Source organism: Papio anubis, chromosome 12 (genome assembly GCF_008728515.1).
Source record: "Papio anubis isolate 15944 chromosome 12, Panubis1.0, whole genome shotgun sequence".
Taxonomy (NCBI): Eukaryota; Metazoa; Chordata; class Mammalia; order Primates; family Cercopithecidae; genus Papio; species Papio anubis.
Window position 1 is genome coordinate 62,911,141 of NC_044987.1, and position 12,067 is coordinate 62,923,207.

Genomic DNA, 12,067 nt, shown 5'->3' on the forward strand with positions numbered 1-12,067 from the left:
GGAGCTTACAATTTAATTTAGTGGAGAAGACAGACATTTAGCACATTATCACAGAAATAATTACTGTTGCGAAAAGTGCTATAAATGAAAATGTAGTTTGTTTTGAGAATGTATAATGTGGGCCTAAGCCAGTTTGGGCGGGAGAATGAGTCAGGATCTTTGAAGAAAAGATATTTAAATGGAGATCAACAGCATGAGTCAGAGTTTGCAGGTTAAGAAAGAAGTAAGTAAGAGCCTTCCATATAGAAAGAATTCTGAGTGGTTCTTGACCTGGGCTTCAGTCTAGCGTCACCATGTATAAGGGAGTATATGGAGCACCTGGACATATCATGCATGACTGGTGGGAGTATAAAGTGATAGGCCTACTTTAGAAAACAGTTTGGTAGTTAACTTGAAATGTTAAACATATTTTTATTGTATAATATATCAGTTCCACCCTAGCTATTTGCTCAAGAAAAATGAAAACATATGTTCACACAAAGACTTGTACATGAATACTCATAGTAGCTTTATTTGTAAAATAGCCAAAAACTGATGAATGGATAAACAAGTGGTGGTATAGCCATTCAATGGAATACTACTTAGCAACAAAATGGAACAAATACTGATTCATGTGACAACATGGCTGAATCTCAAATCTTGCTGAGTAAAAGAAGCTAGGCACCAAAGAGTACATACTGATGATTCCATTTAATTTGAAATTCTAGAACAGGCAAAACTAGTTTATAGTGATAGAAATTGGATCAGTGGTTGTGTGGGGAGGGAGAATGAGGGTTGGCAGTGAAGGACCAAGTAGGAATATTCTGGGGTGGTGGAAGGAAGCTAGGCACAAAAGAGTACATACTGATGATTCCCTTAATTTGAAATTCTAGAACAGGCAAAACTAGTTTATTGTGATAGAAATTGGATCAGTGGTTGTGTGGGGAGGGAGAATGAGGGGTTGGCAGTGATTGCTTGAACTCGAAAGGTAGAGGCTGTAGTGAACCATGATCATGCAACTGCACTTCAATCTAGGTGACAGAGCAAGACCCTGTCTCAAAAAAAAAAAAAAAAAAAAAAAAAAAAAAGAGGAGAAACCTACCTTGCAAATTAGGGAAAGTGAAGATTTATTCATTTTATTCATTCATTCAGCAAATTCTCTATTGAATACCTAGTATGTGTCAGGCACTGTACGAGTCCCTTGGGATACTGCAGTGAACGAAAAAGCAACTGCTCTCGTGAACCTTACTTTTAGTGGAGGGAGATAGATGACAAACAAACCAAGAAATAAATATATCATGTGCCAGGTGGAATCAAATGCTATGAAAAATGAGAATCACAAGCTGTGTCCTCAGATATCTTCAAATAACTATAGTTATGAACTGACTGAGGTAAGGCCATATGAGGTGCAAAGTCAGAAATGCTGGTTGAACTCAGAAGTATATCTCATTGTACTCAACATGGAGCTGTATATATAGTTGATGCTGTGGATTATTATTATTATTATTATTATTATTATTTATTTATTTATTTATTTATTTTGAGACGGATTCTCACTCTGTTGCCCAGGCTGGAGTGCAGTGGTGCGGTCTTGGCTCACTGCAATCTCCGCCTCCCGGGTTCAAGCGATTCTCCTGCCTCAGCCTCCTGAGTAATTGGGATTACAGATGCCCATCACCACACCCAGCTAATTTTTTTGTATTTTTAGTAGAGATAGGGCTTCACCATGTTGGCCAGACTGGTCTCAAACTCCTGACGTCATGATCTGCCCGCCTCAGCCTCCCAAAGTGCTGGGATTACAAGGGTGAGCCACTGCGCCTGGCCTGTTATTAATTTTGAGACAGGGTCTTGCTTTGTCACCAAGGCTGGAGTGCAGTGTCATGAGCATGGCTCACACAGCCTAAAACTCCTGGACTCGAGCAGTCCTCCATTTCAGCCTCCCAAGTGGCTGGGACTACAGGTGCTCACCAATACACTGGGCTAATTTTTAAATTGTTTTCTTCCTTTGTAGAGATGAGATCTCACTATGTGGACCAGGCTGATTTTGAACTCTTGGCCTCATGTGATCTTCCTACCTTGGCCCCCAAAGTGCTGAAATTACAGGCATGAGCCACCAAGCCTGGCCAATGGATTAATTTTTTTTTTTTTTTTTTTTTAGACGAAGTCTTGCTCTGTCACCAGGCTGGAGTGCAGTGGCACAGTCTTGACTCACTGCAACCTCTGCCTCCTGGGTTCAAGCGATTCTTCTGCCTCAGCCTCCCAAGTAGCTGGGACTACAGGCGTGTGCCACTATGCCCAGCTAATTTTTGTATTTTTAGTAGAGACGGGGTTTCACCATGTTGGCCAGGATGTTCTCGATCTCTTGACCTCATGATCCGCCCATCTCGGCCTCCCAGGGTGCTGAAATTACACGCTTGAGCCACTGCTCTGAGCTGATTAATTTTTGATGAGTGACCTCAGGGAGAGAAGTGAGCTTGGTCAAAATTCAGACCTCAGAAGCTGGGTGCAGTGGCAAAAGCCTGTAATCCTAGCTATTTGGGAGGCTGAGACCGGAGGATTGCTTGAGCCAGGAGTTTCAAACCAGCCTGGGCAACATAACAAGACCCCCTCTCAAAAATAAAAAGGAAGTCAGAGCTTAGAATCTGTAGTGATTTGTGTTAGTGTTGCCTAGGCAGCTGAAACCAGTGCCAGTTTTGTCCAGAAGAAAAGATCTTTTGAATTCCTGCCCCCTGCTGAGAAGAGCTGGTCCTCTTCTTGGATATGAGGACAAGCTGTTCTAACAGGTACAGGAATGTCTCTCAGATAGGCTGAGTTTTGCCCAGCCTAGGGATATGACTCCTCTCCCTGTGGCTAGGCCTGCTGTGTGCCTCAGCTGAGATGTTATATTTCACTGGGGACCTTTCTTGGATAACTCCAGGTCTCAAACCTGTTCCTTTTTTAAGGCTTCACATTTCCATAGTCAGGCACGGTGGCTCACACCTGTAATTCCAGCACTTTGGGAGACTGAGGTGGGTGGATCACCTCAGGTCAGGAGTTTGAGACCAGCCTGGCTAACATGATGAAACTCTGTCTCTACTAAAAATACAAAAATTAGCCAGGCGTGGCAGCAGAGGCTAAGCTGGAGAATTGCTTAAACCCAGGAGGCGGAGGTTGCAGTGAGTCAAGATCAAGCTCTTGCACTCCAGCCTGGGCCTGGGCAAGAGGAGCAAAACTCCGTCTAAAAAAAGAAGACTTTACATTTCTGGCCAGAGTGTCCATCCCTCACTCCTCCCTCACCTCATCCCCATTCTAGGCCCCATGCTATTTTATCTCTTGAACTTTATGGTCCTTGGCCAAATTTGAAAATCTTCCCAGGGCCAGTGCTCTCAAGTCTTAGTCTTTTGATCCCTTTCCAAGAGTGAGGGTGTATTCTAATCCCATCAAGAGTAGCTGCAGAATTTGCTAGTCCTGGCTGAGGAGTAAGAGGTGAAGTGGGAGAAATTTTTCTTACTGATGGGGCCCCCGCTGGTAAAACTTGGCAATTTCCAATTCATCCTCCAGGGATGAGTTACTGTTTAGTGACGAGAAATAGAAAGTGGTTGGGAAAGTCGAGGCATCAGATGGACAGTGGATATTGGTGGTGGGAATTGGTGGGTTGTATTCAAGAATTCCCTTGCCTTTTGGGGAGATATGGTTTTTTAATTAATTAATTCACACATTCTTCATTCATTCATTCATTTAGCCAGCACATACTGATTTCATACTTGACAGGGTAGATGTTAGTGGTAGTATTATAATGGGCCCTGGGGGATGGAATGAGTCAAGCTTGGTTCTTACTACTTGGCTGTGGCATGTGAACAGCTCATAACATGAGAATTAATATAACAGAGCTATGCACAAAGTGCTTTGGAGCATAGAACAGTGAACAGTGAATGATTAGCTCTGCCTAGAGAAAGGTGAGGAGATCTGGACATGAGGGAAAGGACTTTGTGGTTTTGTCTGCCAATAGCTATCAAAGTGTAGTCTTCAGACCATGGCGGATGTGAGCGAGGCCTTGTCAGGACATCCAGAAGATCAAAGCCATTTCATAATAATATATTATTTGCCTTAAAAAAACGATGTATACCTTTGTACTGTTGTTGCAAAAACAGTGGTAGTTAAAACTGCTGGCACCTTAACACAAATCAAAGCAGTGGCACTAAACTACTAGTAATGGCTGTATTCCTCACCTCCACACACTGTCAGTTAAAAAAAATAAAAGTTTTCAACAAAGAAGTAGAAATCATTAATTTTATTGAATTGTATCCCATGAGTTCATGCCTTTTAATATTCTGTGTGATGAAATATAAGTATGCATAAAGCATTTCTGCTGCACATAGAAGTTTGATGGTTATCTCAAGGAAAGCACTTGTGCAATTGAGGTGTAAGCTGACATACCTCTCTTTTTTCAGGCAGCACTATCATTACTGGAAGTAATAGGTGATAGATAACTATGGTTATTCAGTATTTGGCGGACATTTTCTTGAAAATAAATGAAATGTGTCTTCTGCCTTAAGGAAAACAACTGGTAGTATTTGTTGCCAATGATAAAATTCCAGCTTTTAAGTGAAAACTGGATTTTAGAAAACTTGTATCTGTCACTGTGAAATTGACAGTTTTCCTAGATTAAAAGCTTTTCTGATGAAATCAGTGGTTATATTAATAATTGTGACTATTTTGATATTGTATAAATGGAAGTGTCAACATTTGGAAGCTCTGCACTAACTCCTAACCAATAGTTTCCAAATGACAAGTGCGTCATGTTACAAAGTCATGCGTGTATAAAAGATCCATTCAAAGTGTAAGATAGACCAATGGATTTTAATGTTAGAGAGTACGAAAAGTTTATTTGTATAGTTTGGGATTTCACATTGCAACTAACCTTTAAGAAACCTACCACTTGTTGAGTTTGGGTATAGTCTCATATAATATCCACAATAGTCTGACTAGTAAAATACTCCTCTCTCTTCCATCTGCATATCTATGTTTTGATCTTCAGTCAAAACAACACATCACAATAGGTTGAATGTAGCTATAAGATTATATCTGTCTTCTATTAAGGTAGACATTTAAAAGATTTGCAAAAATGTAAAACAATTCTACCCTTCTTGTGATTTTTTTCAGAAAACAATTATTTTCCATAAAAATATTATTTACATTAATATGTAAGAGATTTATTATTGTTCTAAAATGAATAAATGAGAACATGGAGAGCAGTAGCAGCCTGGCTGTCATCACCATGTCTCTGAAAGGTGATTTTTTGTTTTTGGAGACAGGATCTCACTGTTGCCCAGGCTGTAGTGCAGTGGTACAATCACAGCTTACTGCAGCCTCAACATACTGCACTCAAGTGATCCTCCTACTTCAGCCTCCTGAGTAACTGGGACTACAGGTATGCACTACCATGCTCAGCTTTTATAGAGATGGGGTCTCACTATGTTGCCCAGATTTTGAACTCCTGGGCTCAAGCAATGCCTCGGCCTCCCCAAGTGCTAGGATTACAGGTAGTGAACCACTATGCCTGGTCCTGCAGGCTGATTTTGACAGTGTTGCAGAAGATGTGAGGAAGGTGAAAACAAGACCAGATGAGGAAGAACTGAAACAACTCTATGGGCTTTAGAAACAAGCTATAATTGTGGACATTAATATTGAGTGTCCAGGAATGCTAGATTTAAAAGGCAAGGCCAAATGGGAAGCATTGAATTTCCAAAATGGGACATCAAAGGACAATGTGATGAGTGCGCATATATATATATATATATAAATTTTTTTTTTTTTTGAGGCAGAGTCTTGCTCTGTCGCTCAGACTGGAGTGCAATGGTGTGATCTCTGCTCTCTGCAAGCTCTGCCTCCTGGGTTCAAGCGATTCTCCTGCATCAGCCTCCCAAGTAGCTGGGATTTCAGGTGCGCCTCACCATGCCTGGCTAATTTTTGTATTTGTTAGTAGAGACGGGGTTTCTCCATGTTGGTCATGCTGGTCTTGAACCCCTGACCTTGTGATGCACCCGCCTCGGCCTCCCAAAATGCTGAGATTACAGGCGTGTGCCACTGCACCCGGCCAAGTACCTATATTTCTAAGCAAAGGAGCTGATAGAAAAAGATTGAATTTAGGATAAAGCATATGAGAAAATTGTCCTTTGGAAGCCTTCTTAATGGTATCATGACCTAACATTTAGAGGTGGAAATGCACTTTTAACTCTATGTATCATCTACATTTTTCCTATTAGCATGAATTGTAATACTTAATTAGGAGTGTATTGAAACTACCTAGTTAACTAAACTGTGGTTACTTAAACTAGGTGTCTGTAAAAGTTCTTTTAGAAAAGTGTCTTATTTTTTATTTTTATAGATTTAGGGGGTACAAATGCAGTTTTGTTACATGGATATATTGTATATTGGTGAAGCCTGGACTTTTAGTGTACCTAGTGTACCCATCACCCAAATAGGGTACATTGTACCCAAAAGGTATTTTCTTGTCCCTTACCGTCCTCCCCCACTCCCGTCAACTTTTCCAAGTCTCCACTGACTCCAGGGACTCTCCATGTCCCCTGATACACATTGTTTGGCTTCTACTTGTAGGTGGGAATATGTGGTGTTTGATTTTCTGTTTCTCAGTTGTTTCACTTGAGATAGTGGCCTCCAGTTCCATCCACGTTGCTGCAAAAGACATGATTTCATTCTTCTTTTATGGCTGAGTAGTATTGTGTGTGTGTGTGTGTGTGTGTGTGTGTGTGTGTGTAAATAAATATTTTCTTTATACAATCATCCATTGATGGACACTAAAGTTGATTCTATGTCTTGCTATTGTGAATAGTGCCACAACAGACATGAGTGGTAGCTATCTCTTTATATAATGATTTTTTATCCTTTGGCTAGCTGCCTAATTTTGATTCTTTGGGAGATTGCCATACTGTTTTCCATAGAGGTTGTACTGGTTTGCATTCCCCCAACAATGTATGAGTATTCCCTTTTCTCTGCATCCTCACTAACATCTGTTGTTTTTTTACGTTTTAGAAAAGTCTTGCTCTGGGAGTATGTATACAAAGACTTTAACAATTGTTTGTTCTTTTGGCTTATCTGTTCTACAATGAGTTTAGTGTTACTCATTTAGTGTTAATCTGTTTTGATTATTAAGAAAAAATAGAATGAATTAATAACGAAATATAAACATTTGTGTTTTACTTTCCTTTTTTAATTCAAAATTTTATGGAAATTTTATTTGAAATGCTCTGATTTATACCTTATGAAACATATTATCAATCTACAAAAAAATCTTACTGAGGCAGTTTGCAAAAGTTTTATGTTGCTAAATATTCATTAAGGCAATGTAGGTAATTAAATTTTAGCTTTTATTTTGAGCTTAGGGGTACAAGTATAGGTTTGCTACATAAGTAAGCTTATGACATGGGGTTTGTTGTACAGATTATTTTGTCACCCAGGTATTAATCCTAGTACCCATTAGTTATTTTTCCTCATCCTCTTCCTCCTCCCACCCTCCACCCTCTGAAAGGCCCCAATGTGTGTTGTTTCCCTCTGTGTGTCCATGTGTTCTCATCATTTAGCTCCTACTTAGAAGTGAGAACATGTGGTATTTGGTTTTCTGTTTCTGTGTTAGTTTGCTGAGGATAATGGCCTCCGTCTTCATTCATGCCCCTGCAAAGGACATGATCTCGTTCTTTTTTATGGCTGCATCTGTTTTACTTTCTAATATGGTAAATATTAAACAGTTCTTTGGAATTAAAAGATGTTACGCATATAAAAGGGTCCTGAGACCAAAAAGTTTAAAAACATATGGCTATGCTATTTTCTTTGCCTAGAACTCTTCTCTTTTTTCTCTAGAGAAATCCTACACATAATTGTAGAGTTAATATTTAGGTACTCTTTAAAAAAAAAAAATTTACTGAGCATCTTGTCAATACCTGGGTTTTTGTTGCTGTTGGGGACATGGTACCAATCCCTCATGGAGATCACAGTCTGGTGGGGAAGACACATTAAACCCGGTATGATGAATGTTACCAGTGATAGCATATAAATGTTGTGGGAGTACAGGCTGCTGTCAGAGTCTCGCAAAGAACCACTTTCCCACTCACCTGGAACATATGACTGGTCAGGTTGATTGGATTATACCTCCTATATTTGATTCTTCATAGGGAAAGTGGCCAAAGTTAACAGAAGATGGGAACTGTTTACTTGCTGCTCTGGGGGTAAAGAAGGATACTACAAATGTATTAAATATCAGCCTATGCCAGGCCGTATGCTGGATGTTTTAACAAACGTGATTTCATTTTTAAAAAGTTTGTGCAGCAGATTATTATCCTTATTTTGCAAATGAGAAATTGGGGGCTCAGATAAATTAACTTGTCCAGTATCTTATGGTTTGTAACTGGTGAAGATGGGATTTTGATAGTGTTGTGACTCTTAAGTCCAGGCTTTTTCACTGTAGTTATGTGTTGCTAAATGGATGGCTCTTTGAAGGTATTTCCAGATGGTTGTGTCTCTCTCAGGAAGAACAGAGAGACAGCTCAGGACATGCTTGGTTGAAGGAGTTATTTGTGAGTTTTGGCTGACATGGTTTTTCTGTACAGGATTCAACAGCCATAGGGGAATCAAGCTTTTGTACTCCCTAACCCTCAATCCCTTTAATCCTTCTGTGTGTCAGCTGATGCTAGCAGCAAAGGTCACCTGTCTGTCTGATCAGGTTACAAACCAGAGACTGGGTATTTGAAGCCCAAACTTCTTGGATCTTGTAGGTCTTTGGGAAAGGTGCTGGTTAATTGACCTCAGGCCAGTGGTGCAGCCTGGAGGCCCCAAACCCTAGAGTTGGTAAACGATTTCCATTATTTTAAAATGCCTGTTAGAAGTTATGCTTTACATAGGATAAGCCTGTGTGTGGATACAGGCTAATGAAAAGATTGGATTTCTATCTTTCTTTAATTCTTTTTTTTTTTTTTTGAGATAGGGTCTCTCTCTGTTGCCCAGGCTGGAGTTCAGTGGCACAAACATAGATCACTGCAGCCTCAACCTCGTGGGCTCAAGCGATCCTCCTACCTCAGCCTCCTGAGTAGCTGGGACTACAGGTGTGCACCATGATACCTGGCTAATTTTAAGAATTTTTGTAAAGACAGGGTTTCACCATGTTGCCCAGGCTAGTCTTTAACTCCTAGGCTCAAGGGAACTCCCACCTCAGCCTCCTGAAGTGCTGGGATTACAGGTGTGAGCCACCACACCCAGCCTTGGATTTCTTCTTTTAGGTCAATCCAATATGATTTAGGTGTGCTACATATGATATTCTATAACAGAGTTCTGCAAACTATGGCCTGTGGGCCAAATCCAGTTTACTGCCTGCTTTTATAAATAAAGTTTTATTAGAACACATTCAAGTTCATTCACTTATATTTTGTCTATGGATGCTTTTGTGCTACAATGGCAGTTAAGTTGTGCAACAGAGACTATATGGCCGACAATTTCTAAGTTGTTTACTATTTGGCCCTTTACAGAAAAAATTTGCTGATACTTAATTATGATTCTTTCTGTCATGGCACTTAGCACACAGTGTTTTAATTGCCTGGCTCTCCCACTTTTGTAATTAACCTTCTGAGAGAAAAATGAGATATGATTCATATTTTTATGCCCCATGCTGATCATAGGGCCTAATATATGAAGAACATTCAATAAATGTTTAAATGGGCATATCACGGGCTGATAAAAAAGCTCTAATATTTAATTATATATGTTTTTGTTGGTGAGGTAGTTGAGAAACAATGCCTTAATCTTTGAGTGTATTCTGCTCTCTCCCTAAGTTCCCACCACCCCTTCATCCCATTCCCCAATTTAGCAGAACAAATGTAGAAAGAAATAAGTTTATGCAGAGATATTTCTTTTTGTATGCATACTGTTCATCATACTTTTTTTCTTTTATCAAACCATTGCAGACTGGGCATGGTGACCCATGCTTGTAATCCCAGCAATTTGGGAGGCCGAGGTGGGCTGATCACTTGAGGTCAGGAGTTCGAGACTGGCCTGGCCAACATGGTGAAACCCCATCTCTACTAAAAATAGAAAAAGTTAGCCGGGCGTGGTGGCGCATGCCTGTAATCCCAGCTACTTGGGAGGCTGAGGCAGGAGAATTGCATGAGCCCAGGGAGTGGAGGTTGCAGTGAGCAGAGATCACATCACTGCGCTACAACCTTAGCAACAGGTTGAGACTCTGTCTCAAAAAACAAACAAAAAAACAACCAAAAAAGCCCCCATTGCTTCAGTGTTCTTCTTGCCCATATTATCACCTGTAGCTTCTAAAAGATGAAAGCAACCCAAGGCCAGCTATCTGGTCACCCTAGCAAAAAGGCAGTGGTGAAGATGGGATTTTGAAGTGCTGGCCTGGGAGTCAGCAGACTTGGGCTCTGACTGTGGCTCTTCAGCTGCCTTTGACTTTGGCACATCATTTAACATTGGTGAACTTCAATGTTCAACATACTTTTATTGAATCACATCTGGAACACTTTAAAATTTAATATTTATACTCCTCCCTTATTTTGAAAAGGATTTGAATAACTAGCAAGAGGTAGAGAGGTGACCTGTCTGGTCTTATCACTGTCTTTGGCTGGCAGACAAGTAGCTGATTAAATGGATTAGGGTATTTTAGGTCTTTGATTAGTGCCTTCTAAAAGGCGTCACAACCACAGCCTCTTCATCCTGTCCTTACTTTCTGTCCTGTGACAGCTTCTTCTATTGCTTAGGAAGTCAAGATCTATCTTCTTTGAGGGTCATCTGAAGAGTATTTTGCCAAGGAAGTAGTTGTCAAGATCCAGATCAAAAGGAAAGAGAAATTTTAGCGTCTAGGAATTGGAAGAAATACTAGAAACTTCAGTCAAAATACCTTTTTCAAATAGTGACCTTGAGGCCTGGAGAAGAGAAATGTCCTCCCTAGATCACATGGTAGAGCTAAGCCTAGATTTCAGGCTCTTTCTATTGTGTGCATCATTCAGACTAGGTGTTTTCCAGGCTTGTAAGAGAGGACTAGGTGTCACAGAACAAGTTAAGGTGGCCTAGGCTCTTGTACTGGTTTTACTGCTGCGTGGACATATAATGGTAGGCAGAAGAAACCGTATCCCAGACCACCTAAGGTGTTGTATCAGATGAGCTCAGGACCTTCAGATATCTAAAAAATATTTGCCTGATGTAACTGTCTATGGGAAGGCATGAGATATGAGAGGTTTCCCCAGTCAGCCTATGGCTGACCTTATATGTATCAGCACTGACAAAATGAGCAAAAAGGAAAATTACACATTATTTGGGCAATGGGACTAATTGGCTGTTGTTCTGTTTCCAGAAAGATTATATTGATTTACATTTGTGTATTTGGCTGATTAAAAATAATAACTCAATTGAATATGTATTTCTTTGATTACTAATGAGGCCAAACTTTTTCCTGTGTTCATTGGCTATTTATGTTTTCTCTCATTTGTGAGTTACTGATTCACGTTCTTGTCTAGATCCCAGTATACTCCTAGTCCTATGCGAGACTTCCCTGCCAAGAAATTATTAGGGTGATAAAGCATTGTCCCTGTGGGGGAGCTCAGCATTTTCTTGGGGAGACAGTTAAAGGCTAGATGAAACACCTCTGTCACTGTACAAGTAGCCAGTTACGTGCCTACATGAGGAGTCAGATCTAGAAGCTAAGGATGCTGACACAGGTGGGTGATAGGTTCTGGGTGACAGCTCTGAGTAATGTTGTCTCTTGCTTTTCTTACACAGAGTTTTGCCGAATCGACAAGCCCTTGTGTCACAGTGAGGATGAGAAACTCAGCTTCGAGGCAGTTCGTAACATCCACAAGCTGATGGACGATGATGCCAATGGTGATGTGGATGTGGAAGAAAGTGATGAGGTGAGCTCTCTCATCCTGCTATGGCTCTCTTTTCTCCCTGTGTGAATTAGTCTTTGAAAGCTGCTTAGACAGGCTATTCCCTGTGGAGAGATGTTCTCTGCTGGCTTGTTTTTTAGGAACTCATCCCCAGTGGGGAAGGTGGCTCCCAGCAGAGCAGCCCTCCAGGAGTCAGCCTGTCAGAGTGT

At 40.6% G+C, this 12,067-nt stretch overlaps 1 protein-coding gene across 4 annotated transcripts in view; it reads left to right on the forward strand.

Annotated features, from left to right (window-relative positions):
- STIM1 (stromal interaction molecule 1) overlaps nucleotides 1-12,067 on the forward strand; it is a 217,127-nt gene that overhangs the window by 96,068 nt on the left and 108,992 nt on the right. For all 4 annotated transcript variants that reach the window (XM_009186797.3, XM_003910339.4, XM_003910338.4 and 1 more), the window contains exon 2: nucleotides 11,752-11,882. In XM_009186797.3, the coding sequence (XP_009185061.1) occupies nucleotides 11,752-11,882 (131 nt within the window). The remainder of the gene's footprint in view (nucleotides 1-11,751; nucleotides 11,883-12,067) is intronic.